General features: G+C 41.2%; 1 protein-coding gene across 4 annotated transcripts in view; it reads right to left on the reverse strand.

Moving 5' to 3' along the window:
- LIN28B (lin-28 homolog B) overlaps window positions 1-27,704 on the reverse strand; it is a 100,497-nt gene continuing 72,793 nt past the window's right edge. For all 4 annotated transcript variants that reach the window (XM_039569824.1, XM_039569823.1, XM_019285937.3 and 1 more), the window contains one exon: window positions 1-5,074. In XM_039569824.1, coding sequence (XP_039425758.1) covers window positions 4,705-5,074 — 370 coding nt within the window. In that variant the 3' untranslated portion in view covers window positions 1-4,704. The remainder of the gene's footprint in view (window positions 5,075-27,704) is intronic.

A 27,704-nucleotide genomic window follows, 5' to 3' on the forward strand; every position in this document is an offset into this window, starting at 1 on the left:
GCTCACTGTAAATGCCAACGTTATATGTTTTATTTTTAATCAAGTAATTATTTTAAACCTCACAATATCCATGACTGACAGGAAAAAAAAAGACATTAGGCATGAAATGAGAATATAAAATACATGATATGCAGAAAGGTAATCAGTGCTTTAGTCCCTCAAGACAGTAAACAGGTGAAATGACCTTCAAAACTTCAACTCACGGCTTTTTTCTTACAACATAAAATTCAAGTGATTTTTCATTTATTTCACCTTGTAAACAACATACAAGTCAAAATGGACAATGAGGTAATCTATACTACAGAAGATAATTTAAAAACACTAGATAAGACACAGTATTAAAGACATATAGAAATCAGTGTTCACTTTGGTCTCTAGTATGGTTATTGTTATTATTATCACAGGCAACACATACTAGTTTAAGCCAGTCTGGTGATGTTTGTCAGACAGTTGTTGCTTAACTTAGTAATCCAAGAGGTAGTCAAAACCATTGTCCTTTGTAAAGATGGTTGCTCATACATTTGGTTCAATGACAATGGTAGCAAATACCTTGCTACTTTTCAACATTCTCAGAAAAACGCTGCCACAGCTGCTGATACACAGCTCTGGTTTACATAAAAAAAGAAGAAGTGTGTGTTCATAGATCAACCTCTTGTTATCAGTCAACAGTTGTAACAGGGGTAACACAACCACTGGATCTTAAAGAGGCTGTTGATAAACTAAGCAAAATAAGATTGATGCATTTAACAAGGCTCTGCTTGTTTCTAAAACAACTCAAATCTCATTAAGACTTCTAGGAAATTAAAATCAGTGCATCTGCACATGTACATATCTTCCCAATTACTTTTATATCTAGCACAGGGGAATACATATATATTTTTTATGATAAACATTTCTTACAGATAAATTAATTAAATTAAATTTAAGACTCAGTGTGATTTCCCATGTTCTTTTATAATTCTTCTTACAAAGAATGGAACAAGATCTATAAGCACTTTTTCATGGGGTTCTATTAACAAAACTAAGTATGACCAAGCAGGAACTCCAGGATAACACTGGTGCAGAATAAAATGGCTCAAAAGGTGGCCTGCAATGGGAAGAGGCAGGACCCAAATGTGGTGTTTGGCACTCCCTGAAAGCTGGCTAAAGGCAAAATATTGCAAATGGTATTACAATGCCAGATTTACCATTAACTGCAGCAAAAAGTTATTTGGCTCTTCCTCCAAATACAAGTCTTCCTCATGGAGTAGCTTTTGTAGCGTGTAATTAAATACCATGACCTCTCCTTGGGAAGAGTAAAAAATATCTCACAATGTCCCTTACAATTAAATCACATTGAGTATTTTGGGGTGGGGGAAGGGGAGGGAGACATTCTTGCTCCAGTTTAACCTTATCTCCACTATTGTTAGAAGAAAAATACATCTGTCTGAGCAGGTATTTGAACTATTTCTACTCAAACAAGTTTTATTGTGGAGCGCTCTGGCAAGGACAGGCTGGTGAATAGGGGGAAATCTAGCCTGAGTGGATGCTGCCGAATATTAATTTTGTCCTTAGACATGAAGGAAGAATCCCAAACTCTGTGCCTCCTCCTTTAAAAGGTTCTTTGCTTATTTGGAGCAGCCTATTGAAGTAGTATAACTAGATTTTTTTCCTACTGCAGCCCAGTGCTAAGTAGTTCCCTGCTGCAGCTTATGCTGCTATATGTTTATCCTAGGCATGTACATTTTTGTCTCTTCTGGAGCTGTATTTATTTCCGTGAACAGTGCCCATAATCCTTTGGACAGAAAAACAAAAACTTTCAAAGAAATGTTTGGAAAGGTCTCATAATTTCAAATGGATGCTTCATCTTAAACAATTATTTACCATAATGTCTGCAGTGGTGAACTAACAGTTACATATTTAGTACAGATAAAAGGTATGTACCATAGATCAACAGCCACCTTTAAGGCCAGAGCAGCACAAAGGTGTGTTCATGCAGTAGATATGAGGTAGCCTTTTGCTGTAAACAGAATAATAATTTTATTGTCACCTATGTAAACAAAGTGGGCTTGATGCTTTTGTGTTTTTATTCTTCCCCCTCCACCCCCCATCCCCCATCCCTCCCCTCCCAGAAAAGCTAAGCACCAGTAACTCCGACTGGAAGTCAGTGGGAGCTGTGGTAGCCCAGCATCTCTGAAAACTCAGACCCTGTGAATGTAAAGACACAAACGCTCACATAAGCAACCAGTACAGAATACCACTTCATCATTTCACAGGAACTTATGATACAAAACGCTGAGAGCTGATTATCAGAAACGTAGGTCTATGTCAACTCAGAGGTAGTTACTAATATCAGTACATAATACTTATATAGAGATAAAAAGGTCTAAGACTATTTGGTTTGTTCTGAGTAAGCAAGTCTGTAGACTATTCTGTAAAGAAAAAAAAAACATTACATGGTATATTCCCTGAGCAAAGTTCTTTGTCCTGAGTATGTTATGTAACAGTGATAACATTCTAATATATAAAAATAAAACCTTAAGCTTTCAACAATAAGGGTTTGGTATGTGCTCTTAGCAGTTCAGTCTGACTTCGGTGCACACAGTGATTTCAAACAGCACCAATAAAAATCCGCATGTTGAAAGTATTTCCTTATCTCAGCTCTGAACTTCTTACATATAAACAGGGAATGACCAGTTTTCAAATCCACAATTGCCTATTTCTATAAGGAACTTTGGTTTAAATTTTCAAAGTGACCTAAGTTTTGCATCTTTGCTGTTTAACCTGGCTTTTACACCGACTAGAAGGTTAAGCAATGCCACTTTGATTTGTCTACATAAATAAGTTTACTATCCTTACATAAGGCAAGGAAGTTCTCTATAGATATATCACATTCAATATCGTCAAAGGTAAGCTTTGCATTAGCATACTGAGAACTTCAGTATAAACCTCGAGATTCTTGCAAACACTGGCAAGGAATTCACACAAAATAATTCTCTTGAAATTGTGCCCTTCACTGAGGAGTTTGATTACTACCTGTTCACTGAAGCAGCAGCAGCAGCACCAGTAAAAGTCTCATCTGGCAGGACAAGTGGGAAGGGGAAGGCCACGCAATGAGCCAGCTGCATACCTGTTGTAACTATTGGCTGCAGAGGAGCTACCATGGTAAGACTTTGGCTCGCTGCAGCCTTTCACACAGGCTGTTCCTTTAGTTTGATTATCCGAGCTTAAACCTACCCGACACTTTCAAGCTTTAACAGCCTGTGTTTATTGCCAATGTTAAGGATTATACAGGTTTCTCTAATTAACTTACATCCACAATGGGATTTGTCAGAGTACGTTATCTTACGTATGACTTGGTAATTCAAAAGTTACAAATGGAAAGCGACTCGAAGTTTTGATAGGCTCCAACTCTATTAACCCCGAGCAAGGCCTGCAGCCCAGGGAGCCTCACTCTGAGGCCACCAATCTTTCTCCTCTTTCACACAGAAGTGTGTGGTCCTAGGGAACTCTAGACCAAGGCTGATCAGCAGCAGCCCCCAGTTCACAAGAAGCAGATGATGTCCAGGGCTTCTGGCAAATTTGCAGGTCCTTTCACCCAGGCTGGTCTGCACACATGCTGTATCATCAGCAAGGGAGGCTAGCTGAGCAACCCCAAGTACCCATCAACCTTTATTCTTAAGAAACTCTTTAGCCCAGGATCTCATTAGCTTTGCATTTTGTTTTCTTCAAAACCCAAACAAACAACAACAATAAAAATCCTTAGGGAGCTCTCTCCATATATTTCAACAGAAAATAAGGGGGAAGACCCTTCAAATTGAGGGACACTACTTGGGACCAAGAGAAATTGCTGCTGCTGTGGCTACTACTGCCACCAAGGTACCCTAAATGTTCACAGAATACAAATGACTAACCAGGATGGTATCCTGACACCACTCAAAAGGGTCTGTTTGGTAACAACTTATACATTCTCCCCTACACAACAGACATCTAAATTACAGTTACAATCATATTAATTTAACAAGATGTTTTGAGAAACCATCACAGAAACTACACATTCATTGTCTTTTCTGGAGCTCTAAACTCCTCACCAACAAAGGGTAATGGCAATGAGAGTCGTCTTGAGTCATGACACTGCCCTGCACCGGTGTGGGGAGGGGAGGGGTTTTGATACTTTGGGAAGATGAAAAAGGAAGTAATTAAAATTGATGGTACGGGGGATGTCTTAGTATCTTTAGTACCATATGGCAGCTTTAAAATATGAAAGTATCCTTTGGTTCACAAGAGAAGTAACAGTCTTGATCTCAGTTCTGTGTGTGGTTTATCAGGTTTGGTTTGTTTCTGAGTGAAAGTTCTTGGGTTTTCTTGTTTGCTTTTTGAACACATTTGGAAACAGGTTCTAGGAATGAGTTCAGGAATATTGGGTACTGTGACTATTGCTTCACAGTAACGTCTGGTGGGATCTGGAGAATGGTCTGATGGAAAAATATATATTTATAGATATGTACACATACACACACTCACATGCACACTCATACACACACGGAAGGTAAAACGTAATGCACCCTGCTCAAATGTATTTTGTTTGGAGTGATTTGTCTATTAAAGAAAAAACAAAAAAACATTCACAGTTCCTCAACAGTGATAATGAAATTATTTCCCCTGTACTTGCATGAGGTAGACATCCCAAGAGGGTAAAAAAAACGGAACATTATGACAAATGCATTAAGTTTTTTTCCTTTTCTGAACAGAAGGCCCCTTTCTGTTCGGTTCTTCAGGCGATGCAGACAACTTACTCGACGAAGCTTCCTGTGGTGACCTGCCCGAGCGCTCCGAGACCTCCGGCCTGCCTTCCTGAGAGTACGATGGAGACGAGAAGCCGTGTGTTCCTCCCCCTTCTCTCAGGAAGGCAGAAGTGGAAGGCTGCGGTTCGGCTTCATGTCTTCCCTGAGAACTAGCGGGCTGCTGCGAGACAGTTTTATGGGGGCAGTTAGCCACCATGTGCATGATGCTCTGACAGTAATGGCACTTCTTTGGCTGCGGAGGTAGACTACATTCTTTAGCGTGGTGGTCGAGGCCGCCACAGTTGTAGCATCTAAAACCAAACAGAGACAGACATGGAGTTATGCAACGCAGCGTCAAACGGGAAGGTTTCCGGCGGGCCCGGGCGCCGGCCCCACTAGAGGGCACCAGATCTCCAGCCATCGCCCCGCGGTGTCCCTGCTCGCCCCGGGACTCGCGCGTCCCGCGGCTCCAGCGCCTGCCGCCGCCGCGGCTCGGCCGCTCCCGGAGCCAGGGCCCGCGGGACACGGTGCTTGCAGCCAGGGAAACCCAGGCCCGAGGAGGACGCGGTGCCCCGCACCAGCGGGCTCTGTCCCAGGGCCCGGCACCTCGGCTCCTCTGGCTCGGCCCAGGCACGGCGGGCCAAGGCGCTGGGCCAAACCTTTACGGTGGGGTCACAGGGTCTGGAATGGCATTTACGGGTTCGACGCACAATAAACTCAGTAGAGCCCCGGCAAGAGTCATGAATCCGGGTTTGTTTGCTTGCTCTCAAAACTCCCAACCCACGTGCACGGGGTTGTGTCCGGGGTGCCAGTTCCCATGGGATGCGCTGCCGGGAGCCGAGGGGGGCAGAGAGCCTCCTCCAGCCGCACGGACAAGGCTTCTCCCACACTTCTCGGAAATGGCTGAAGCCCACGAACTCTTCTATTTAACCTTGTTAGCCATGGGAGTCCTGAAGAACTCTCCAGCAATTCCTTACTGAATCCTTTGTAACACACACCAGGAACACCAGTTACTGGATTACATTATTCTAACACAGGATACAAAGAAATAATTACACGCCTTTGGCATGGTGACCTTATGTGCACCACTGAATTTTCTATTTCGGCTGGTTTTGTATGGTTTCTGTTTCTTTGTCTTACAAAACTTGCACTGAATGCATAGACATTTCATTTATAATAATCTAACGTTACTGGAAAGAACTAAACCAATATTTTTTTTTCCCTTAACCACCAATTAAAAAAAATTATTTCACAAATACTTAGGTCTGTGGAGTCAACTGAAGGATTAAAAAAATGACTAACCATAACTATGAACAAAATACTGCAACGTGCTCTGGATCAAGCCCACATAAAGATAATGTATATTTTCAGATTCCTGGAAAGTAACAAGGCACCGTTTGACTATTTCACCTAGTATTTAGTAGTCACTACTAGTTTATTCAATATCAAGAACTTTAGTCTGTGCAAAGCTATATGTACAGCTGCAGTCTCATCTCCCGAATTTGCTTTACCCTGCAAAGAAATGTTATTGATAAAACCTGAGTAATTTTTAAAAAGACTGCAAACACCAACATTTGTAAATCCACTCCATGAGACAATCCCTGGCACCTCCCACTTCACATCTTCATCAATAGTAGCAAGATACCAACCATATCTTCATTTCCACAGACAAAACAGCACAAGCTGCTCATGGCATGCTGCATGCCACCATGTCCTACAAGACTGACCTATAATTTAAAGAAGTTAAATAATGAACAGAACTTCATTATCCTTTCAGAAATTATTGTAATTTATTGTTGTATCTTCCTTTAAGATGAGTAAAAAGAAACCAAGCCCAGTACAATTAACTCTGCACTTCTAAAACAACTGCAGTAACATATTTTAGGTGAACTGCTTCCATTTTGATGTCACCACTGCACTGAAGTTTGATGTGATTTTTCAGTGGAATTTGAAGACTATGCTTACACTACTCTGTCTGCATATACTACAGACTAACCAATGAAGAGACACAGAGTCTAACAAAGCTTCCCTTGAATCACAAAGAAAATAACATGTACAAGCCCCATTATCACTTAGTATTGATTTCCCTAGCACAGGAAGGGAAATGACATACTAAGTACATTGTTAAATCCAAACATCCTGATCTAAGACCAAAACATCAAGCTTTTTTCTCCTACACTTAAAAAAAATCATTTGCAAGTTATTAAACAGTATCCCTCTGACTACTTTTCCCCACATCATTGCAGGTATTTTCAAACTAGTGACCCCCACTTAACAGTATGTTCAGCATTCAGTCTTCCTAACTGGCATTCAGCCGTGTTTCCACCACAAGATTTCTAAATACCTTCTGGAAAAAATAGTAAGGAAATAAGGCTTGCAATTAGAGAAACAAAACACCAGCAACAAATAAAAATCTTTAAGTGTTTTACTTTCTCCCCTTCCAATAAATACATCTACGAATTCACAAATGTGGTATTGATTGTAATTTAGGTTATATTAGAGAATGGTATTTATTACTACCTTTGTCATCAGTTTCTAGCAGTGTACTTGTTCCCGGGATAAGTGCATTATAATACAGTATTGCATAGAAGTGTGCAGACATTCTGGAAATTGTGTGTTTTATCTTAATTCAGAATATGGAATTTTATAGCTGTGAATACATCAGCACATTTCTTTTCTCCCTTAATATCACATCTGTTTAGAATGGTTGAAAAAAAGAAAAAGTTTGAAAATAGGGTAAAGGGCCTCAGTAGCAGAGTAGGCCGTAGTCACGGACAAATCACTTTAATCAGTCACTATGGTATGCACTGTGTTATCCAATTCAGTGGACCATTTCACGTCATCAATTGGCAAAGAACCTGCTCAAGGCCCCTGCTTCCACTCAAGCAGCCTCCATCACCCTTTGCATGTATACTTATCAATACATCCTATTTGCAAAATATTGTAATACTTTGCATTTATTTCAATTGCCACTGAAATGTCACTGTAAAAGAAAAACTCTATCAGAAGCAGTTGTGATTAAACTCTGATTTGGCTTTTTGGGGATGTTTTTCATTACAAATCACCTCAAGCACCTGGGTGAAGTGTCACATTACAATACACATGTGCCAGCCTGGGTGTGCCTGGACTTACACAGGAGGGTGGTATTTATTCAGCTCTTTTAACTATTTATTCATTCTTTGTCAATCAACAAAGATCACACCTCGCTCTGAAATGCCTTCTCTTTCCAAGGGAACTGGTCAGCCACCTCAGAGCTCACAAATGATGCATGGCATCATCCCCAGGCATTAAGGTATGACATTAACCCTTTCGCCCTGAGCACTTCAGCCCTTTCCTCCTCTCTGCTGCGTGCACTTATGTTACAACATCATGAAAGCTGATAGCACGATGTGCACATGAGAGCTTTCACATTCACATCTCTGTGTACATACATGTACAGAACAGTACACAAGCTGACTCCTGCCATGAAAACTGACCAGTTCTCATTCGACTCTGTTCTCAGAAACTCTAGGTTAGTGCAACCACTAAGTGAGTATCTCTTCACTTCAGAAGCACCATGGAAATAATGTATGTTAGCTTAAATACAAGATACAAGTTTATATGTAAATTACATCATGAGACAAATAAAACTCAAATGTGTAATTATAATAGAATCACCACTTACAAAGAACAAAAGTAAGAAGGATTTATTAAAATGGGATTGTCTTTCTCACAGTAGGCTTCCATGATTTGCTAGGTAGCACCAGGCTCAAAACCATAAAGAGATGGCAATTATGCTAACGGGAAATCCTTTCTTCACTACATCACTGACAGGAAGGTGAATCAGGGCGATTTTTTTATATAAAGAAGATGAACATCTTAATAGAGGAACACCTTGAGGAACTTGTCTAGCATTATATTTCAATACTCTCAAAAGAACTGTAACAGTAACACCTACTAATAAAGAAAGAAGAGAGCATATAGCAAGGTTAAAAAAACCTCCTAAATTCTCCTTCACTGTGGATTTGCGACTGCACAGAACTATACATATTAAAGGAAAAATGAAGAAGCAGAAGTGTACAGATTCCAACATAAACAATGCTATATTAATTGCAAGAGGCTGATGACTGAAATAGATTAGAAGTACTCAATTTCACAACCAAATAATACTATCTAGTCTTCAGCTTTTTTTCCTTGTTCCAGCAATCAGGGACTCCTACTTAGGAAGCACACCCCAGCCCTAAACTTTTTAAAACAACAATACCCCTGCATTGCAAATACATTTTACACAGTTAACAGCTTAGATGGGTTAAGCAGCACTAAGCCATGTAAACACTACTGCTTGCTTCTTTGAGCTGTTTTATAATTTAGATGACAAAACCAATACATACAGATGATAAACCAATACATATGACAAGTAGACAATAATACGTTTAGCTCCAGACTGTTATCTGTTGAGAGAAGAAGCTGTAAAATTACCCATGTGACTGACTTGGGGGAGGGGGAGCAGGGAATAAGGGGTTAATGTCTAACAGGGATAGGAAAGGGAGGAAAAGGGGTACAGTTAGAGGAAGACTAAAATAATTCACCAGGATATACCCCACACCAATTCCTCTTTTGTTCTTCCTTTCTGAATGCTATCAGACAACAAAAAAAAAAAAGATTCTTGGCTAACAATAGTCCATCTTTCAATGTTAATGCCTTGGAAAATGGCATGGAATTCTAACAGCATGTGCACATGAGATACTGTCACAACACACTGAATGCAACTGTGCAGTTAAAGCATAAAGGAAATGTTTAAAATCATACCTAAATGTGCTGTCCTTTTCAGCCATTTCTTTCACAACATACCTAAAGAAAGGCAGATGGAAAATGCAGTAGATCACTTCAACAACTCTATTTTGTAAATGGCTGTAAAGGGAGGTTAAACTATCCATGACCTAACACAAAAATGGCTCTTAGACATAACTAAGATTTTCACTGTTTAAGGCTTCAGTGACTTGTCTTGAAAATAAGGCCTCGAAACACTGCAAAGGGATGCTTCTCACCACCTGGATGTGACACTTAGAAAAGCTCAGGGCGGAGTGTGCTTGCTCAGGCATCACCTGGGATGAGTGAGAAAGACCTCCAACACCTCAGCAGGCTGAAAAGATCTTCTGGACTATCGAGGATCTGCTAATTTCAAGTTGTGTTTGTTACAGCTTGAAAGGCCAGGTTGGATGGGGCTCTGAGCAACCTGGTCTACTGGAAGGTGTCCCTGCCCATGGTGTGGGGAGGATGGAACTAGATGGTCTTTAAGGTTCCTCCCAACCCAAACCATTCTGTGATTATATGATAAACACAAGTATATTTTAATGGATTACTTAAATATTCCAGTAACCATATCTTGGATATCAAATTTGTCACAACAGTATCCAAAGGCTGACAGGAACACAACTGATTACTGCTAAACTGGCACTTCTTGTACATTACAGTATTATAAAAAGACTAAGCACTTTTACTTAATAATACTTAGTAATATGAAAATCCTCCTTGCTGAGAAGCCTGCACTTAAAAGTAAAAAATCTCAAAGCAGTTTGAAATTTTTTTAAAAAAGGCCATTACCCTTCTGCCTTAACACCGTGCACACAGACATCAACCTTTCGGAGCAAGAAATGCTGAAAATAAGTATGAGGCTGCAGTCTCTGCAACCTAAAAACAGGCAACAACTGTCCCTGGAAAACAAAAGAGTTTGGTCAGGTGCCAGGGCAGTAAGCTGCAGGAGAAGCAGGAATCCATGGCACGGGAAGAATAGGGGAGATGTCGGGACCCTTGCACTGGACACTGCTGGCAGTTCACTCCTTCATCTGCAACTTTTACTGGGAGATTCCCTTGCAGGCATTGTTTTGGAAGATACACACACACACACCCCTCCCCCCCATCCTACCCCCCCCCTCCCCCCCCCCATAACCCGCTTTTAAGCAGCATTAAACCTCAGGAAATAAAAAGTCAGCCTGTCATTTTTAAAAAATCATGGGGCACAGAAAGGAGCCTCGCTGCTGTGCAGGGCAGTGCTCTCTCACTGCCAAGCTGTGCCCTACAGCTGGACCGCTCTCTGCACCCAACAGGGAATTCACACGCAGAGAAGTGGCCCAGCTGTTTTGTTTTTAAAGGATTAAAACCACTGGTGAGCTAACAAGACTTACAGAAGATGAGTGGAATGCACACACTCTGCTCGTGCCCTCTGAGAGGGAAATGGATGGAATGTTTCTGCTCACATGCACATTGCTGGGGTTTACACCATTCTGGTTATCGACCTTTAATTCTTAAGCTGTAGCTGAATGCAGGAGAGAATACAGGTAACTTTGAAAACACTCTAATAATAATATTAGAATTCAAAATAGTGAATACTAAAATACTTCTGAAATAATAATTTAAGGTCAAGTGAAATTACCTTGTTAAATAAACTAGAGTAAGGAATATTTACCCTCTTCATCAAAGCATTTATGGTTTGTCCCTCAAGAAGGCTTACAATGAGGCAGAAAACCTCACTAGCACCCTCATTTACCAATCCATGGGAAAAAAAATGAGTTTAATTTTAAAACTGTAAGTATTTTTAATCAAAAATGTTGTAAAACAGCATACTAGCAATTCAGAAAATAGCACACTGGTGCCACATTTTGGTTTGTGCTGGTCCTGTAAGTATTTGCTACCATGAACTCCTCGTTCATGCAAACACTGTGCAGAGGCAACATGCTGGGAAAGTTAATTGCAGGCTGGCATTCTTCAGTGAAATTCAGTTAGAAAATTTCCTGTGCTTTACTAGCTTTTTGAGATACATAACAGAAATATAATTAAAAAAAAAAAGATAACCTCTTAAAGAAAAAAAAGATGAAATACAATAAACATGCTCACCTATCTATTTGTCCTGTGAATCCTACAACTCACGATAATGTACTGGACATCCAAGACACTCAATTTTGTGAGAAAAACAAGGTCCCTCCATTTTTTTAAGCTCTCCTTCTTTCATTATACAGATAGCCCCAGCATGCTGACACAAACCCACACTGTCTGCAAGGCTTCCAATAACACAGGGTGGAATATTGATGATGTTTACTATCGTTACAAATAAATAAATAAAAATGCTCTGTTGTAAACTCATCAGATCGACTAGTTTTCTGTGGTTAGTTCTAAATCAATCTATTTTCCCCAGTGTATCACAGAAGTAATATCAATAGGTTACGGTCTTTTGTTGCTCGGGTTTCCCCTCCTCCTTCCCCCCAACAAAGAAGCTGACAAACAACGTGGGGTATTTGCCTGATAAATCAGGCCTGTCAGGATACAATTTAGCTTCAGTTCATGAGGAAATAAAATTGTTTAAAATCTGCTAATACAATTTTACTGGAAGGTGATGGGGCTTTTTTTGTTTTGTTTTTTTTTTTTTTTTTACAACCAAGAACAACAATGAAACAGAAAGGTGGTTCAAAATGCAGCCTTTTTTCCACAAAAATGGAAGAGACTACAGAGACAGCAGATCTTAAAAAATAACTTAATAACTTCAACAATGTGGTTTCCATTCTTCCTTTCCACGAAACCTTATCTCTACTATCCACTCAGCTCCCTTTACAGGCATGGAAGAAAATTACTTGTCACATAATCGCACAAAAATCCTTTGGAAATGCATCCTCATGGAGGAATGATTTGGATGTATCTTCATTTATTACAACAAAAGGGTTTTCTTTATATTAAGAGTTAAAAGCTCCTGAAATAACAATTTTAAAAGTGAATTCTTTTTTCTAAATAACATGGAAGATGGTTTTGCTCCAATAGTATCAATATAGCATGGAAAGAACATGTATATTTTAATGGCTTTAATCCATCCAGATGAAGCAGATACGAAATCAGCGATGGTTTAAGGAAGTTATGTTTTAAACAGTCATATATCACACATTTCAAACATGAAATGTTATACCATGATTTCAAGTAAGTCTACTACTGTTAATCTTTTTGCACTATGAAACCATACACACAAATACTCTCAACCACAGATTTCCCTTGTAAACTTTAATTTCTGTGGGAATAATAAAAGAAACCAGTTTATCAACGAAAACAGCTCTGTATGCAGTAATTTTTTAAGAAGTAAGTATGTTCCACAACTCATGTTGGTGGAAAGGCTGCCGGGGCTCTGCTCCGGGCATTACTGCTGCGTGTACCCACATCTGCAGCCCTCTGCCAGAGCCAGCTGGGGTGCGGTGCTGGGCGGGCGTGGGGGTGGCCAGAGCTAAGCAGACCTCGGCTGCCTGTGTCTGAAAGCACTGCTCCGTGCCCCTGTTTACAGAAGCCTAGCTCGGTAACACTAGAAGCCTTTCACAGAGGTGGCTTGAGCCTCCTGGCCATGTGGATAAGGATGCACGCTGCATAAAACCGGCTCAACTCTTTCTGGGTCAGTGAGGTGCTGTTCATGAGCTAAGAGGCATGCCTGACCTTATCTGCCTCTCAGCAGAGCTGGTTCCAGGGTTTCTGCATCCACTGATCAGTTAATCCACAGAAGAGATAAAAAGGAGTAGGTAACTGGGAATCAGTTGTTAAAAATTGCCTTTTCCATTTTATTCCTTATTTCATCACTAATATTAGCAGCAAATACAACAAATACAGCAAATACAAGTGACACCAACCCACAACAGCAGGAAACAGCAAATGGCATCCTGGCAGTAGGCTGGAGCACTGAAGCAAGCAGTGGTAGAGAAACAGGAGGAAGAAGGTTGCTCTGGAAGTTCATAACCTATTCTTCCTCCCCAAATACCAGTTTAGAGTGGTAGGACTTTAGGTATCTCATATAAATCAGTATCATGCACAAAGTTTCAGAAATATCTGCTGACAGGAGTATGGGCTGACTTAGAGCCTAGCCTTGAAATGGATTCTCCTATTACATACACCAAATTAGATGACTTGTATGAATAGAGGCTTCACGAGTGTTAAGGATTGCAGGATTTGACCAGCAGCTCACATTTTCACTTGTTTCTTCAGAAACAAACTGATAGTTACTGTCTGACACACTATGAGACCGTGCCATAGCTATCTCTATAGGGGTTCTTTCCAGAGCTCATGGCATTGATAAAGTCATGTCACATGAATCCCATGGAGGGCTTCCTATCCCAAATGTGGAACAAAAGGGCATCAAACATGGTAGTTGGTTTTCCTTGAAATAGAACCTCTAAGTTCACACGTTCAATACCCACAAGAACAATTAAATAATTCAGATGCTCTATAGCCACACTTTAATGGTAAGGAAAATCTGCATCACTCTGATTGCACTGACTGAGAAAGGAAGCAGTCACCTTATTCACTTTTCTGAACTTGCATCTTAAGATGTTGACATATTACTACATGGCTGGGCTGAGCATTTTCTGTAACACAGTTTTAAGAGGCTTTCAGTATCCTAAAGAAAAGACATTATTTTGAAACTTTTCACATCAAAATGCGGAAGCAACAGTAACGCGTGAAAAGAGGATTTTGGCTGCAACAGGATTAAGCCTTATATATTAAAGCTTTTAATTCCCACCTGAGGCAGGTATTCTTGTTGTCCCACACTGCCTGATCCCCGAGAATTAAAAGAGAAATAATACCATTTTCCACTATTCTGCCCTGTATCACTGCCAGACTGATCCTCATCATTAATTCTCACTGTAATTGTGTACATAAGAATAAAAAACACATTTATGAATATAAAAATTATTGTTAATTCAGAATTCAGTGTTTCCATTTTCCTTGTTTGGCCTCAGGATGGTAAATCTCATGCACGTTTAATACTCATTTCTCTGAATTTTGTTAATTCTGTGTACAGTTAAAACCAATGGAATATAAATAGTTTCCCTATACGTGGTTAATTGGATCACTTTATCCCTCTTGGTTGGGATTATGCAGATTAAGTGATACCACTCCAGTAGAATTATAACAATGAAGTTAATAAAAGTTTTCTTAAATATTGCTAGCTCCCACAAACAGAGCATCTTAATGGTCTTAGTTCTGATCTCAGTCACAAGGGTGTAGATCCAGAGCAATTTTTATGACTTCACTGATCTTATTTTCTGTTATCTTTAATAGCGTAACAGACAAAAGAATTTCCCACTGTGTATGAATTCTGAAAAATCACACTGCAGTAGCCAAGGCTGGTTGCAGAGGTCAGGCTGATACAAGCTGTGAGGCCACAGAGCAATGTAGGCTGAAGCTCCTTCGTTCCTTCCACCTGTAAATCTGTGTTTGCTGATTGATGTAACATTTGAAAGAAGAACACAGCATAAATCACAAACTTTAAAAAAGAAAACCAAAGAATTATGGCAAGGGTAGAGGAATGATGTGTCTTCTGCCCATTTTTGCTCATCCTTTCAGCCTAAGAAAGAATGAATGATTTCAAAATTAAGGATGTTTACAGGCCAAGGATCAATTTTTCTGGCAGGACTGATGAACTCTGAATTAGGAGATCTGATAAAACAGGAACGCTACACTTAAATAAAATGTTTGAAAGCAAAGAACAATTCACATAGGAGCACCCCAGTTGTGACAGAGGCAGAGGAAGAACAGACTACAAGCTGCACATCGAGTAAACCGGCCACAGGAAAACACAATGGATATGCTCACTGAACATAGCACAACCAACTTCCTGTAGTTTTGATCAGAAATTCATACCCAAGCCACAACTTCAATTATGGAAGCCTTGAATCTACAATTTTGAAAGCAGTCACAAACCAGAGGAGTGATTAATGCCAGCATCATGCTTGTGTCTTAACAATTCATCTGTACTCTGAACCAAACAGCCCTCCAGTTATCCAGTAGCACTCACTGTGCAAGGCAGGAACACTGTACATTAAGAGTGGAAGTGCATGGAGACAGACAGGGTGACTTATTTTTATGCAAGTCCACAAGTTGCTAGTGATAAATCAGGCCACCGGTTGGCGTGGAAGAAGGCATATGTTTCTCTGCAGTCACTCAGTGAAGTGTGCACAGGCCAGCAAGGGGAATGGCTACAAGTTCTTCCAATTTGGAAGGAAAATCCTGACTTCCAGTAAAATAAAAGGATTGCTCAGTTATGCTGGTAGTCTCTCTGCTCTCCTCAGATCCCAGACTCTGGGGCGTGCTAGAAGACACAGAAAGGTGACTGAGACATACTGCAGGAACTAGGAATGGAACATATAACATGTCAAATCCATAGGACTTCATTAGCCCTGACTGAAACTCAGTTCCTTCCTGCTTTAATGATTATTTACCATACTGCTACAAGGTTATAGAGACAATTCTTACTAGTCATTGAGCAGTTAATTATTCTAGCGACAGATCTTCTGCAGGAAAAGTCGAGAGTATCCTTCTGCCACAAGACCTTAAAATACCACAGCTGAAACAGCTGGGGCAGTGGATTTGAACTCACAGCTAGACAGAGAACTGAATCTATTCTTTTTTTTCATTCTGGATAAAAGCTCAATGCTAGAGGGAGGAGGGAGTTCACTGGCTTTGTGAGGGAGCATGGCTTCTCAGCATCAGGCTGGAGCAGGGCCCCTCCCATCCAGTCAGTGTCCTCCACAGACAGGAACCCTTTCTCACAGCTGCTCCTGAGGGGTGGCACATGGGTGTCACAATCCTCAGTGTGTGCAATAACAAACTCTACTGGGTGCCGGTGCTGGATATCTGTATTGCTGCACCATTGTAAAAACCAAACCACCAATCTAGGAGTGGCTTTGTAGCTGAACTCTTCACCCTCTCCACCTGATGGAGGCCCAGAGCCTCTTCATTGCCCGTCCTTGTCAGGTACAGTGTCCCCCATATCTGGTGCTGCTTCCATCATTGGGTGTAATCCTCTTGCAACTAGTCACTGACTCCAGTTCCCCAGACAGTGAAGCTGAGAAACCCGGGTGTCTTACCTACAATCTACTAATCCTCCTTCAAAAGGCTGAACAACCACCTGAAGATTACAGCAACCTCCTGATGGAGGGAAGATTTGCATCCAAACTTGTCTTTCACACTGAGTGAAGTATGTGGTGAACTCAGGGCCCTTTTGAGTAGGTTAAAAGTGTGCTCGCTGGCTTGGGACATACAAGGGGAGAACTCAGAAGCCAACCTGGTAATTCTTGAGGGGCTCAGCTGTAAAAGCTAGAGCACAGAGTTGCTGCTGTCCAGTAAAAATCCCAATGGACACAAGAAACAGACAGCAAGTAAAATTTGGCATTTGAGGTTCTTGGCAGCACCTAAACATCAAATCTAGGAACCAAATGCCTTTTGTAAGGTTGGAAATAGCCACACCTGAATAGTTTTAGCCATAGAAGAGAAGGGACCAGACCTTTAGAAGTCTGTTACTACCTTCAATATTCCTGGAAAAAATCAATTGTTCATTAAACTAACCTGACTCTGGAAAACCTAAAAAGACAGAAAGCTTTGCTCATAAATCAAGATCCCTTTGGCTCTCCTCCTTACAAACCTTCTATTCAAAATATCCAAAATTCCTGGAAATACACAATTTCACATAACCACAAAGTGAAGGGAGACTGTGTCCACTACCCAGGACTCTGGATTTCAAGCACAGTCCACAAACTTTCCTCATGAAAAGTCTTATCCTTCCCAGGCTCAGAAGCTGGTGATAGAACCTTCCTTCTCTGACACAGGCAGCCTGTGTGACACTGTTAGGTAAAATGAAACATTTGCAGGTATTTAAATACCTAAGTCCCACTGACTTCAAAGATAAGCAAGGTCCTCATATAGCTTTGAAGATCTGAGTCTGTGCTGCTCAGGATTATATCTGGTAAACCAAGGAAAGTTATGATACAACTAAGTACAACATATGGTGATCAGGCCATTCATTAATTCAGGCCAAATTAATTGCCATTCGCTGAACTAGCGCAGGAATCAAGCACATCCTGAACAATGCACAAAATACCTGATTTTGAAACTGTTCCCTTTGTTACAGCTATTTCACCACTGTCCAACTATTATCATGAAAAGTCATAGACAAGTTGTGAAAAGTAATTTCAATTACATCAGAAACATTACACAGAAAATGAAGGCTACCATGAGCTTAACTGGACTTCTAATAAATGCCAAACCCCCCCCATGCCTTTTTCATTCTCTGTTGGCAGGAAGCACAAACTTGAGAATCAGATGAAGAAAGCACACATTTTCTAAATGATGAAAAAATCCAAACTAGAATGTCCTCAATAAACTACTGTGCTTAGATTTCATTTCAGTTTCCTGCAAACCTTTGCACAGCGAGTGCCACCGCTGCTTGGCAGCATCAGGAGCAGCTCCCAGGGTGCCCTTCTGTTTTCATACTTCGTACTGCAAAACAAGCCAGCAACAGTGTGCCGTGCCAGGCAGAATGCAGGAAGTATCAGGGATGCCACTCCAATGCTGCAAACCATCCAGAACCATAAGCAAGTGACCAGGACTCCAGCTCGACTATTTTGCATTTCATTCACAGCTTTTACTTGGGTAATGTAAAAATAAGTGGAAGATAATTACTGAGTAAACAGCCCCCTTTCCAAGAAGAATGCTTCCAAAGACATATGACCTACTTTCAAAAACTCCTAAGGATTTTTTTTGTGTGTGTGTGTGATGATTGATGCAGTCACTTTAATGCTAGCAAATTCTCAAAGGAAAAATTTTCAGTTAATTCACTTACCTTTTTTTTTTTTCAAATTGTAGCATTTGTTTAGCTTGCTTCATATCACACCTCCAGTTTTGAGACAAAATCATAAATCATTGCACTGGCACAGTTGTGGGTGTGATAAACACTGTCAGGAGGTGGGAGGGAGTAGATAAAGCAATGAAATTCCCATTGTCCTCAGACGCTCTTGCAGAGGAACTACAATGTGGAACAGGCACGCTGTCTGGGATTTACCCCTGGTCACAGCAAACACATGGCTTTCACACAAATCTATACTGGATTTCTTCCTGGATTCATGGATTTGTCAGTATCATAATATTCCATCTGATCCCCACCAGTAGGTGTGTGTTTGTGAAGAGTGGATGAAAGATCATGCACTCCAAGTCCAGGCACAAGATGCAGATGTTCAACTTAGTTTTCTGTGGCTGTGTCTGAATTTCCTTTCTGTTAGAGACAATGAGCTGGAAAAGAACTTAACTGACAAAAAGTAGGTGAGCTGTGTGCTTTGAGTTAAATACACTCTAAATATAGTGCACAGAGATGCATAATATCCCTCCTCTAAGGAAATAGTTTTTTACACCATTCTTTTACATATTCCCCATAAATCAACAAGCCCTATTTCAGGTTAACTGATGCTTTTTTTATGAACTGTCCCTCCACTCAATGCAGAGCATGGCTGGACCATTTCCCACTTCCTGTTCAAGCAAGTTGCAGATGGACATATGCTTATACCTGCAGCTGGACTATTTTCCTTCTACCCCTTCACAGGTTCTGCCTTGCTGTGTTATTCTTTCTTCATTTTCTTACCACTGCAATGCTTCGTGTGGAAGCACTGCACCTGTCATGGCTCAGCAAGACTAGTTCTGCCTATTTTCTTTTTGAGGCTATTGTTAAGGTAGGGCTTGAGTCAAAAGCTGCTGCTCATGGACAGGCTAGCAGCTAAAAAGGGAGAGGAGAAGGGAATGTCAATGGTTTGTCAGCAATTAGTCGAGATGACTTCTCAGTTCAATTTATTTTGCCTGTGGTTACCTCAAATGCAGTGGGCAGGAAACCTTTGAGAAGAACTTGGCAACTTTGACATGGCTGTCAAATTTACAGTATTGTAAATTTGTAAAGTTACTGCATTTTGCAATAATTACAGGACTTCTGCATATAGTCAGAAACTCAAGTGTCATGTTTAAGGATATTCCTGTCTTTGCAAGACAGATGAAAAGTCAACACAGAGGGGCCATAAGGGTGGGTCAGAAAGCTGAACAACAGGCTCAGAAGAGGGATAAACAAGCACAGGGCCACCAACCCCCTTATTAAAGGCATGGGAGGCCATCACCAATGGCACTGGCTCACCTGCTGGAAAAGCCTGGAAGGCACAAAGCAACTGTTCAACCCTGGTGAGGCTGATGCCAACCTTGAGCAGCATGCTCAAGAGGAAGTGTGTGCTATCACAGCAGTGCTGCACAGCTCACAAGGAGGAAGCTCAGTACGGCATGAGCAAAAGGCCTTCCTATGCGAGACTACTGACATTGCCAGGATAACTGCGAGTCAATGATGTCCGCTGGTTTTATGGTATGCAGGTTTAGTTTAACTTTAGGAGCAGTATGAAGTTCTGTTCCACTACTGAACTCCCCATTCATGGTCAAAGGCAGCCAAGATAGCCAGGGTTCTTGTACTGTGTTCATTTGTCATCCAGGGCAATACTCGCTCCATTCCGTGGAATGCCTTGAACACCTCTACTGCGACAACAGATGTATCCTCTTTCTGTAAATTACCTTAGCTCTTTGACACAGATTTAACTGCTCAAATGCTCGTCTTACAGATCATAAAACAGCTGTGAAATTGAATTATCAACTTTGATACTCATTCAATAACAATTGATTTTTATTCAAGAATGGGACACCATAGAGGATGCTTGGGTTCCCTTAAGTATGTCAGAGCTGAGACAAAGAACCTGATTTCTACAAAATGCTGGGATAATTCCCATGCCTTATTACACTCAATGGCATGTAAGTTAACAGGTCAACATACCTGTTGACATACCATTGCCTCTCTAGAGCAAAAGTTTTTTAAAGGTTATTATCTGCCATGGTTAACTATGCTATTATCTAAGTACTTTGGTGGCTCTGAAAGCAGAATGCTTTACAACAGAATACACTTATGTGTATCAATATCCCTTTCAGCTTTAAAGTGTATTGAAGTTTTGAGGTTATCATACCAGAAATGCTGGTGGCAACATTTCTAGGGCCTCTAATAATTTCTGGTGTTACTGAATCCAGCCTCTAATATTACCGTGTCTGCAAATTATTTGGAGTAAAACATATTTGACTGCAATTCTAGTTTGTTGACAGGATTTAAAAAAAAAAAAATCCAGGAAAGAAAAGATGCACTTGGAAATAGTACTTAAAAATGATCTAAATGCTACTACTCTGTATCTTTGAAAGAGCATCAATACCAAATGTGCTTACCACACATCTTAGGCGACTCTTGCCGTGTGTGTTTAGAGTGGTGCTCCCTTCAGTCTGGCTCCAAAGTTAAAGCATCTGAAGTGTAAATTGTGTGTGACACAGCCAAGGAAACCCACTTTACTTTAACCTTGTTAATGGTGAGCCAGATGGAACCGCTGAGGCCACCCATTGTTCAGGTTTGCATTTTTGTGTAATGCCATGGTGTAGGTCCATAGGGCCTCCTGAATTCCCCTCCTCTGAATATATACTGTGCTGTTAAAGGCACTGAAAGGATCAAGCTCTGCTCTGAGAGCAGCTGGCTTTGTATTTTTTTAATGGTTGTTAGCAGCAGCAGCAGCAGGTCCATTCTACTCCCCCATTCTTCCTCTGCCCTTCTTAAAATCCTGATCTGTTGGTTCTTGAAGGAAACCAAACCCTAACTCTGACCTATATAGCACATCATACATTACCTCAGGGTCATTACCCCAAATATTCATCAAAAGTCTCAGATTCTCCCTCCCTTGCAGCCTCAGACCCTGCCCCAGCAGTTCTTAATCACACAAGTAATCATCGCTGACCTCATCAACAGTCAGGTTGTAATTTCTTTCCTTACAACCCAGGTAACCTGTGACTGCATAATTTTTGTTAATGACCATTGCCTTCTGAAAATTTGGTCAAATTTCCGCTCTTTTGTGCCTTTAGGATGAAAATGGAAGTAAGAGGAGTTTGAGCAAAGACAGCCCACAGCAGATGACTCAGCCCGAGAAATAAGGGGATGCTTGCAAATTGTTAACATTTGTGATGTAGAAGATGACACCTCATAATGCCTGTGCAATGATGCAGAATTGTCAAACATTTGCTGATGAAAAGCTGCAACACATGACTTAACAGAGGTAACAGAAAACCCACAAGACTACAGCTGGCTGCCTAGCAGGTTTCCAGTTGCTGTGCAAGATAACATAATTTTGGGAGAGGGGAGTACTGTTCTCCTGGTCTACTCCAGCTGTGGTGCATGCTGTTCTGTACAGGACGAGAAAAGCACAAAGCCATCTCTCCAGCCCTTCCTCCCCAATGGGCCTTCCATCAGGAAAGCAAACTGCACCTCAGGAAAAGGAGGCAGCAGCCAGAAATTACTGAATTGCACCACTGAGCACCAGACAATGCGTCTCCCTCTTTGCAGAGGACTTCAACAGTGCAGTTAGCACAACCTGTGAATGGCACTAGAGAGATGCTTCAAACAATTATCTGTTCTTACAGAAACTACACAAAGGCTTTGGCAACACTGAGGCTGACCAGGCTATTAAAAGAGCTGAGAAACCATAATCAATACTTTAGAGCAAATTCCCCGATCTGTTCAAAGTGGCTTGCTTTTGCACTACACTGCCAGAGTAATAAAAGGAAGGAAATCCTACTGCCTGATTCCCAGGTCAGTGCCTCATCTGGTGTAGGAGACACGCTACTCACTGGAATATATTATACCCCTGCCATTCTCAGTTAGTCTGTGTGCCTTTAGGAAAGGAGGCATCTGAAGCTCAGCAGTGCTTAGCCTGCTCTAGGCATGAACTGGAGGCAAAGAATCAGGACCTGGTCATTTCTCTTCTTTCCCCAAACTGCTCCAGGTGCTGTAAGAAGAGCCACTTCCACCGTCCTACATGCTCCCCAAAACCAACAAAATTCCAGACAAACTCTTTCCTTTCCTGTAAACTGACACAAAAACTCTGGGGCAGCCATGGCTGGCAGGCAAAGGGGAAGACCAATCTACCCCAATGTTCCCCAATGAACAAGGGCAACCACAGGAGACACACCAGCAGGAAAGGCAGGACATGGTAACTTCTGCTTTCCCCCACAAATGCCAAGTTTAAATTCTGTCCCTAACCCCTTTATCTTTTACATAAATAGTAGGGTGCAACTTAGGAAAGTTATTTTGAACTTGAGAATTTCTTTAATATGGTTGTCCTTAAAGGCTATCTATATCGTGGTGCTTGGCATCAGTGGGAGATGCTGCACAAGGCACAACACTCCTATATTCACTGTGTTGTTAAAATCATTTCTAATTCTAAATAATAAATTACAGGGGAGCATGGGAGGTTCAAAACCAAGTAAAGCTCAGTAAACTATTTTTCACCCATTTCAGAGTTCATGTATTGGACTTTCTTTCAACTAATAACGTTCCCTTGCACATTGTAACAGATGATTTTTGAAGGCCAGACTACCTTTAGTACATTTCCATTGTCTAAGAAAATTATCTAGTTAACAAAATACAAGTACTAGATAAAGTAAATAATAAAAATAAGGCACAACTTGGAACTGATAAACTAACACTGCACTTCATCCACTTTTTCTAATTTTCCCGTGTCTTCTCTATTAGCAGGATGCAAAGCTATCATAAATATTTTGAGATTGGACAGGCTTGATTGCTATTGCCTGCAGTTATGTCCTTTTTTCATGAACATTCTTTAGTCCTAAGTCCATATCTCAAAGCAAAAGCTGTTAATAACCCTGGACTGATGTGTTCAGTACTTTAGCACCCTAGGATGGAGATTATATGCCCCCCTTGATTTCAGCATGTTAAGCTTCCTTGAAGCTTTGTTTCTTTCAGAGGCAGCTGTCTGCATTTCCATACCTTACCCTGCCTCTTGCCACCAGAGCTTAAATCACATGCATATCAGTTAGAAAAAATAGCTGCAAAATTATTTTTCCTATGAAGTCTTGTAGAATTAATTAGTTCAACTAGTAACTTTCCTCTGTTGATGATAATGATGACAAGAAGAAAACCATAAGCTGTCTTATAGAATGGGAAGTCATCAATAAATCAGGATTTTAGTTGCCAGTACCACACTCTTTGTACAAAAGGAACTCTGAATAACATTAAGATCACAGTAGAGCTTTACCATAAATTAATTTTTTTTTTTTAAATGAACTGGTTGTTTGTTTGGGGGTTTTTTAAGACACCTGTTTAATTTTCTTAGTAACTCAGGGTGATTGAAAGATTTGCAATAATGCTAGCTTACTATCTCAACATCACAAAATAGCATTTTATAACTTACTTTTATACTTGAGCAGCATTTATGAATGCTTTGAAAACTCACTGATTCCTAGCAAAGACTAGGAAAATACACATATCTGGAAATACCAGGGAATATATATTTCCCTTTTTTTGGAAGCCTGGAAAACACAACATTGAGTGAATTGTAGACTGAGTTTCACAAACTTACTGACACTTTGGTCTGCCTTTCAGCATTACAGTACGACTTTAAGTGCCGACTCTACATAATCCTTCCCATTTGCTGAGAAAATTTCCTTTGAAGAACTGTCATTAAGAAACCTGAAACATTAACTTCTTCTGTATGACATACAAACACTCTATAATTGGTGCATGTGGTAAAATCAGATGGAAAGAATATGGTTTCTGATACTATATGTGAAATTTATATTATTTTTTTTCCTTGTCATGAAGAAGGCAGGCTATAATTTTAGTACATTTAAGATCCTAAGTGAAACTGTGTAACTGGAACACACTTCAGATAATATGATTGATGTGAAATAGCAGAACACTACAACAGGAAATGCTAGTTTTAGCACAAATCTCCAGTTGTCTTCACATCGTTCACAGCACTTCAAACTAATGCAACAGAAGCAGAAAAAAAATTAAACAGATTGTTTAGCGGAAGCTGGCAGGGAAGGAAGAGCCATGATGACACCACATGCTGACTCCTCCAAGCCTACTGCTTGCATTTGGCAAGTTTTGAGGAGCAGCTGCTGAAAGGCAAGAAGGGCACTGAGAAATGACCACTGCATACGTACTAAAACGTCAGACTAGAAGTTAACAGTGAATTAAGCCTGAGCACTGCAGCTTTTAAAGCCTGCTCTCCAGCCCCACAGGGATGTCAGGAATGCCGCTTACCTTCCCAGTCAGCTGCCAACTTCCTGGTACTGTACAGTTTCAGAGACAAGTTAATGGTGTGGTGGCACCAAAGCATCTTAAATAGGTAGGATTGCTTTTTGCATCCTGTTTTCATTCCCTGGCCAGGAAAACCACAAGCTGCAGCCCTGCTAAAAAGCACAGACCATCGCTCTTGTGGGGAACTGTGTGCAGTGGGATCTACTGGCAGTCTGACAGAGGAAGCTCAAATAGAAAAGACCTCGCCTGGGACACTCCCCAAACCCTCTGCAAGGTCTTGCTGATGCCTAATTATACCTCTGGCCTTTTGGAGGCCAAACCCAACTCCCTGCTGGGTTTTGTGTTCCTGACACTTTCCTCCCATGAACCCCGCTGGCTCTTAAATCACCACCTGCCACAGTGAGGGCAGACTTCCTATCGCTCCTACTACAGAGGCCAAAAAGCTGCTGCCAGCAGGGAATGTCTCTGCCACGTTGAGCAGAGAGCACAACATGTTTCACACCGAGCTGCCTGTAGGGTTTCTCACTCCAGATAAACCCACCGAACGCAGAGCTGTTACCGAGAGGCGTCCCCCACTCTGTCACCTCTCTATCCGTTTGCTGCTAGGTACCTTTTATTTTGGCAGGATTAGTTTTTTCTCAGTTACGCTCCCTGAAATGGCTCTCTGGGGAATTAGATCGGCCCCAGCGACCCTGAGGGGAGAGGACCACAAGAATGGCAGTGGGTGCAGGGGGGCCACGGCAGCTGGCCAGCCACAGTAATTTGAAACTGCACCCTGGCAGAGACCTGGCTTCAGAGTAGGGGCAGCATCCCTTTCTTTTAAAGTCACAGTTCTCCTACAGGAAAAAATAATAAATATTGATTCAATCTGTTAACGCAGTCCAGAACCTTGGAGATTCCCATTACTTCCGCTTGTACAGCGCAGGGCAGAAAAATCAACAACAGCTAAAAAAACTCATATGTTTTATACTTAAAATTAATGCAGTATTGCTTTCAGAAATTTAAATCATTTTCCACTTAATGGTGCCTCTCTAACAGTTCTGCCTGAAAAATTTTGCTGCAGTTGTTGGGGAGAGTTTTGGCAAACTTAGATCAGACATAATTAAACACCAGCTGTGTGTCCCCAAGGAATATCAATATGTGACAAGGATAGTCCCAAAACCCAGCTATGTATTAATGGACACAGGCATGAGATACAAAACCAGTGGATGAAAGTTTACACTCTAGATATTCCATATAAATGATTTATAAGTACATATAAAGGAAAAAAAAAAATCTCAGGGTGCTTGGTGCCTACACTGACAATAACCTAGATGTACTCAATTTACTGCATGTTTAAGAACACTTATGGATGAAAGAAATTTTAAGTTAACTCCCAAATCTGAGGGCATCTGTCTTGAATATCTCCGAGAAAGGGTATGGCGTAGGGTTGGGCCAAGGCTGTGTACCTTCCCCATTTTCATCTTTCTTTCAGAGAGGCTCTTTTCCCTTGTGCAAAGAGACTGCAGCATATGCAGAATTATCTCACTGGGACATTCTGCCAAACAGGTCTCCAGGGCTGTGTCTGTTACAGCACCCTCAGAAGAACTCTCCTGGCCACACTGCTTGACCATCTCAGCAGTCTCAGCCTGTGTTTGGCAGTGTCACGAGTGCTGTCTGTCTGAAAATCAAGAGGGGAAATTTTACAAGTGCCAGTCTGGTCACAGAGAGCCCAGTGCAGTCCAACCCCTTCCAGGAGGGAGCACCCTGGGACTCCAGCCACGGCACACCTCCAGGGAGTCTGGCTCCCCAAATCATTGCCTCTCCAGATTTCACACCAGCCACAGCTGTGCCACACATCTTCATTTGTTCTGGCTTTCAGAGGTACTGCACATCCCATACACAGAGCGCCTGGGGCCCCTGGGTGGCTACAAGGGGGTGAACCCCCAGCCTGCCCCAGCAAAGAGGTGTACCCCAGCCAAGCAGAGCCCTGGCCAGCCATGCACCCTGGACCATGAGTGCAAAGCACTCAGCTACAACCTGTGCCGTTTTCTCTCTTGATCAGCTTGCAGCTGACCCACGTTTGGTACTCCTCTTCCTCTGAATCATGTGAAATACACACTTTAAAGAAGCTTCTCTAGCTATTGCTAACCTTTTCTGGGGGAAATGGGGCTAAAAGGAAAGTGAGCACTACAGACTGCCTGATTTGGGGCAGGAGTATGCTGAAGACCTGGTCTACAAGCACTGGAAGTCATCAGTCCACAGAAAGCACCAGATCAGAAGCAGCCCTGCCTCAATCTGTCATGAAGGGGTGAACACTGCCCACCCACCACTTCTCTTTATTCAGTCAGCCCCAGTCCCACAAACTACCTAGTTCATATCCAGTGATATGAACCCTTTTACCCTTTTCCGTCCCATCTCCAGCTCTTCACACCCCCACCTTCACTTCCATCCCGATTGTGCTCCTAATAGGCACATTTAGCTTTTACATACTGATTTGGCTTTTACATACTGATAGGAATGAACCATTTCAGAGGTCATGGCTGGCTGCTTCAAGAAAATAAGAATTTTTAAACTGACAAACTTGAACTATCATTTAATAAAAGAGTGCTTTTTTTTAAGAATCAGATTTGTTTTAATTTTTAATTAATAATAATAATAGTAATAGACCTGTCTTTGTGAAATCCCCTTTTTCTTTGACTAAATGAGAATCTGCTTGAAGAAAACATTTCCAAGCTAAACAAAAATGGATCTACATACCACACAAAAACTGTAGTACTCTACAATGTAAGAAAATATGCAAGCTTAAGCAAATTTACCACCTGCTCCCACAGAAAGGGAACATGGTGGAATCCTGTTCGTAACACAGCATCTCATTATTGCAGCTGGATGTTTCAGTACAGTGATTAGTGTGCATACAGCATCACAATTAATTTCCAGTTCTAATACCACCTTCATATAGTTTTTCACTTACAGTCTCAACCAGAATCTGTAATTCAAAAATTTTTTGCAGGTTT

The sequence above is a fragment of the Corvus cornix genome, chromosome 3 (assembly GCF_000738735.6).
Source record: "Corvus cornix cornix isolate S_Up_H32 chromosome 3, ASM73873v5, whole genome shotgun sequence".
Taxonomy (NCBI): domain Eukaryota; kingdom Metazoa; phylum Chordata; class Aves; order Passeriformes; family Corvidae; genus Corvus; species Corvus cornix.